At 66.8% G+C, this 4,800-nt stretch overlaps 1 protein-coding gene across 1 annotated transcript; it reads left to right on the top strand.

Moving 5' to 3' along the window:
- The first annotated feature begins 941 nt into the window (after positions 1–941).
- LOC122922613 (gamma-aminobutyric acid receptor-associated protein) lies at positions 942–3,382 on the top strand. Its single transcript, XM_044273294.1, has 3 exons — positions 942–1,122; positions 3,052–3,130; positions 3,204–3,382. The coding sequence occupies exons 1-3, from the start codon at positions 1,033–1,035 to the stop codon at positions 3,365–3,367; spliced, it is 333 nt and encodes a 110-aa protein (XP_044129229.1). The 5' UTR covers positions 942–1,032; the 3' UTR covers positions 3,368–3,382.
- The last annotated feature ends 1,418 nt before the right edge of the window (positions 3,383–4,800 follow it).

The raw sequence follows: 4,800 nt of genomic DNA, 5'->3' as shown, positions 1-4,800 counted from the left end.
AGCTGGTACTTCCTCTCTCCTTCACTATAGGCCAGTAATTAGCTGGTACTTCCTCTCTGTTCCTCTGGAGGTCAGTAATTAGCAGTACTTCCTCTCTTCCTCTTGGCAGTACTTCTTCTCTGTTCCTCTAGAGGGCAGTAATTGGCAGTACTTTCTCTCTTCCCCTTGGCAGTACTTCCTCTTGGCAGTACTTCTCTGTTCCTCTAGAGGTCATTTATTGGCTGTTCTTCCTCTCTGTTCCTCTAGAGGGCAGTAATTGGCAGTACTTCCTCTCTTCCTCTTGGCAGTACTTCTCTGTTCCTCTAGAGGGCAGTAATTGGCAGTACTTCATCTCTTCCTCTTGGCAGTACTTCTCTGTTCCTCTAGAGGTCATTTATTGGCTGTTCTTCCTCTCTGTTCCTCTGGAGGGCAGTAATTGGCTGTACTTCCTCTCTTCCTCTTGAGAGTACTTCTCTGTTCCTCTAGAGGGCAGTAATTGGCAGTACTTCCTCTCTTCCTCTTGGCAGTACTTCTTCTCTGTTCCTCTAGAGGGCAGTAATTGGCAGTACGTCCTCACTTCCTCTCGGCAGTACTTCTTCTCTGTTCCTCTAAAGGGCAGTAATTGGCAGTACTTCCTCTCTTCCTCTTGGCAGTACTTCTCTGTTCCTCTAGAGGGCAGTAATTGGCAGTACTTCCTCTCGGCAGTACTTCTTCTCTGTTCCTCTAGAGGGCAGTTGGTCTATTGTCGTTCATGTGACAGAGGGGCGTGTCTGTTTGGGAATTTCTGGGGGCAGCTGCTGGATCTGGATTGGCTGGATCTGTGACGTCATGAAGGCTGTTTTTAGAACCAGGATGTTATTGGACATTCAGAGGTGTCGCTTGTGTAGCAGCCGCCATGTTTTTGGAGTAAGGCTTGACGTGTGCGGCTGTTGGTGGGTGGGTTGCGCAATCGGGGCGTGTCCAAGGTGACGTGTGGGCGGGGCCATAGTGCGGAAGCGGAGGTGCGCCTGTGTTTATTTTCCTCCGTCAGTCGCAGATCTCGGGGCCGCAGACATGAAGTTCGTCTACAAGGAGGAGCACCCGTTCGAGAAGCGGCGCTCAGAGGGCGAGAAGATCCGCAAGAAGTACCCGGACCGAGTGCCGGTGAGTGGCTGCGCAGGGAGAGGGCCCTGAGGCCTGGAGTACCGGGGGCCCGGCCCTGTCTGTGTACCCGGCTCCGGGGGCCCCAGCGCTCTCTATATACCCGGCTCCGGGGGCCCCAGCGCTCACTATATACCCGGCTCCGGGGGCCCCAGCGCTCTCTATATACCCGGCTCTGTCCGTGTACACGGCTCCGGGGGCCCCAGCGCTCTCTATATCCCCGATCCTGTCTGTGTACACGGCTCCGGGGGCCCCAGCGCTCTCTATATACCCGGTTCTGTCTGTGTACACGGCTCCGGGGGCCCCAGCGCTCTCTATATCCCCGATCCTGTCTGTGTACACGGCTCCGGGAGCCCCAGCGCTCTCTATATCCCCGGCTCTGTCTGTGTACACGGCTCCGGGGGCCCCAGCGCTCTCTATATCCCCGGCCCTGTCTGTGTACCCGGCTCCGGGGGCCCCAGCGCTCTCTATATCCCCGGCTCTGTCTGTGTACACGGCTCCGGGGGCCCCAGCGCTCTCTATATACCCGGCTCCGGGGGCCCCAGCGCTCTCTATATACCCGGCTCTGTCCGTGTACATGGCTCCGGGGGCCCCAGCGCTCTCTATATCCCCGATCCTGTCTGTGTACACGGCTCCGGGGGCCCCAGCGCTCTCTATATACCCGGTTCTGTCTGTGTACACGGCTCCGGGGGCCCCAGCGCTCTCTATATCCCCGATCCTGTCTGTGTACACGGCTCCGGGTGCCCCAGCGCTCTCTATATCCCCGGCTCTGTCTGTGTACACGGCTCCGGGGGCCCCAGCGCTCTCTATATCCCCGATCCTGTCTGTGTACACGGCTCCGGGGGCCCCAGCGCTCTCTATATCCCCGATCCTGTCTGTGTACACGGCTCCGGGGGCCCCAGCGCTCTCTATATCCCCGATCCTGTCTGTGTACACGGCTCCGGGAGCCCCAGCGCTCTCTATATCCCCGGCCCTGTCTGTGTACCCGGCTCCGGGGGCCCCAGCGCTCTCTATATCCCCGGCTCTGTCTGTGTACACGGCTCCGGGGGCCCCAGCGCTCTCTATATACCCGGCTCCGGGGGCCCCAGCGCTCTCTATATACCCGGCTCCGGGGGCCCCAGCGCTCTCTATATACCCGGCTCTGTCCGTGTACATGGCTCCGGGGGCCCCAGCGCTCTCTATATACCTGGCTCTGTCTGTGCACACGGCTCTGGGGGCCCCAGCGCTCTCTATATACCCGGCTCTGTCCGTGTACACGGCTCCGGGGGCCCCAGCGCTCTCTATATACCCGGCTCTGTCCGTGTACACGGCTCCGGGGGCCCCAGCGCTCTCTATACCTGGTGCTCTCTCTATCCCCGGCGCGCTCTCTGTATACGTGGCTATGGGGGCCCCCACGCTTTCTCTCTATCCCCCTCTGTCTCTGTGTCTGTACCTGGCTATGGGGGCCACGGCGCGCTCTATACCTGGTGCTCTCTCTGTACCCGGCTATGGGGGCCACGGCGCGCTCTCTCTATCCCCGGCATGCTCTTTCTATAACTGCTGCTCTCTCTATCTCAGCTACTGGGGCCCCGGCGCTCTCTCTTTCTGGGCCCGGCTATGAGGGCCCCGGCGCTCTCTCTTTCTGGGCCCGGCTATGAGGGCCCCGGCGCTCTCTCTTTCTGGGCCCCGGCGCTCTCTCTTTCTGGGCCCGGCTATGAGGGCCCCGGCGCTCTCTCTTTCTGGGCCCGGCTATGAGGGCCCCGGCGCTCTCTCTTTCTGGGCCCGGCTATGAGGGCCCCGGCGCTCTCTCTTTCTGGGCCCGGCTATGAGGGCCCCGGCGCTCTCAATGTAACCCGGCTATGGAAGCCCTGGCTGTGTCGCTCACAAGGGATGGGATGATGGGGGTATGGTGCGGATGATGGGGGTGACCTTGCTGCTTTGCTGTGGTTTTAGGTGATTGTAGAGAAGGCTCCTAAGGCGAGGATCGGAGACCTGGACAAGAAGAAATACCTGGTGCCCTCAGACCTGACAGGTACTACTCCTCTCATCCTCCCACCCTGCAGCCATGTTTTCTGCCACCACCCTCACCCTCCCTGTCTGGTCAGTCGGCCAGTTCTACTTTCTCATCAGGAAAAGGATCCACCTGCGTGCGGAGGACGCCCTCTTCTTCTTCGTCAACAACGTCATCCCCCCAACCAGCGCCACCATGGGACAGCTCTACCAGGTGAGGACCGGCATAGCAGGGCCGACCGGGCGAGGTGTGCGCTGAGTGCTGGGGCGGCGGGGCTGACCGGGCGAGGCGTGCGCTGAGTGCTGGGGCGGCGGGGCCGACCGGGCGAGGCGTGCGCTGAGTGCTGGGCGCGGCGTGGCCGACCGGGCGAGGCGTGCGCTGAGTGCTGGGCGGCGTGGCCGACCGGGCGAGGCGTGCGCTGAGTGCTGGGGCGCGGGGCCGACCCGGGCGAGGCGTGCGCTGAGTGCTGGGGCGGCGGGGCCGGACCGGGCGAGGCGTGTGCGCTGAGTGCTGGGGCGGCGGGGCCGACCGGCGAGGCTGTGCGCTGAGTGCTGGGGCGGCGGGGCCGACCGGGCGAGGCGTGCGCTGAGTGCTGGGGCGGCGGGGCCGACCGGGCGAGGCGTGCGCTGAGTGCTGGGGCGGCGGGGCCGACCGGGCGAGGCGTGCGCTGAGTGCTGGGGCGGCGGGGCCGACCGGGCGAGGCGTGCGCTGAGTGCTGGGGCGCGGGGCCGACCGGCGAGGCGTGCGCTGAGTGCTGGGCGGCGGGGCCGACCGGGCGAGGCGTGCGCTGAGTGCTGGGGCGGCGGGGCCGACCGGCGGGGCGTGCGCTGAGTGCTGGGGCGGCGGGGCCGACCGGGCGGGCGTGCGCTGAGTGCTGGGGCGGCGGGGCCGACCGGGCGGGGCGTGCGCTGAGTGCTGGGGCGGCGGGCCGACCGGGCGTCGGCTTGAGTGCTGGGGCGGCGGGGCCGACCGGGCGGGGCGTGCGCTGAGTGCTGGGGCGGCGGGGCCGACCGGGCGGGGCGTGCGCTGAGTGCTGGGGCGGCGGGGGACCGGGCGGGGCGTGCGCTGAGTGCTGGGCGCGGGGCCGACCGGGCGGGGCGTGCGCTGAGTGCTGGGGCGGCGGGGCGTGCGCTGAGTGCTGGGGCGGCGAGGCGTGCGCTGAGTGCTGGGGCGGCGGGCCGACCGGGCTGGGGCGTGCGCTGAGTGCTGGGGCGGCGGGGCGTGCGCTGAGTGCTGGGGCGGCGGGGCCGACCGGGCGAGGCGTGGCGCTGAGTGCTGGGGCGGCGGGGCGGTGCGCTGAGTGCTGGGGCGGCGGGGCCGGACCGGGGCGAGAGGCTGCGCTGAGTGCTGGGGGCGGCGGGGCCGACCGGGCGAGGCGTGCGCTGAGTGCTGGGGCGGCGGGGCCGACCGGGCGAGGCGTGCGCTGAGTGCTGGGCGGCGGGGCCGACCGGGGCGAGGCGTGCGCTGAGTGCTGGGGCGGCGGGGCCGACCGGGCGAGGCGTGCGCTGAGTGCTGGGCGGCGGGGCCGACGCGGCGAGGCGTGCGCTGAGTGCTGGGGCGGCGGGGCCGACCGGGCGAGGCGTGCGCTGAGTGCTGGGCGGCGGGGCCGACCGGGCGAGGCGTGCGCTGAGTGCTGGGGGCGGCGGGCCGACCGGAGCGAGGCGTGCGCTGAGTGCTGGGGCCGGACTAGG

This window comes from Bufo gargarizans, unplaced genomic scaffold (assembly GCF_014858855.1).
Source record: "Bufo gargarizans isolate SCDJY-AF-19 unplaced genomic scaffold, ASM1485885v1 fragScaff_scaffold_574_pilon, whole genome shotgun sequence".
NCBI classification, from domain to species: Eukaryota; Metazoa; Chordata; class Amphibia; order Anura; family Bufonidae; genus Bufo; species Bufo gargarizans.
The sequence above is the reverse complement of the archived record's forward strand: the minus strand, read 5'-3'. Positions and strand labels throughout refer to the sequence as shown.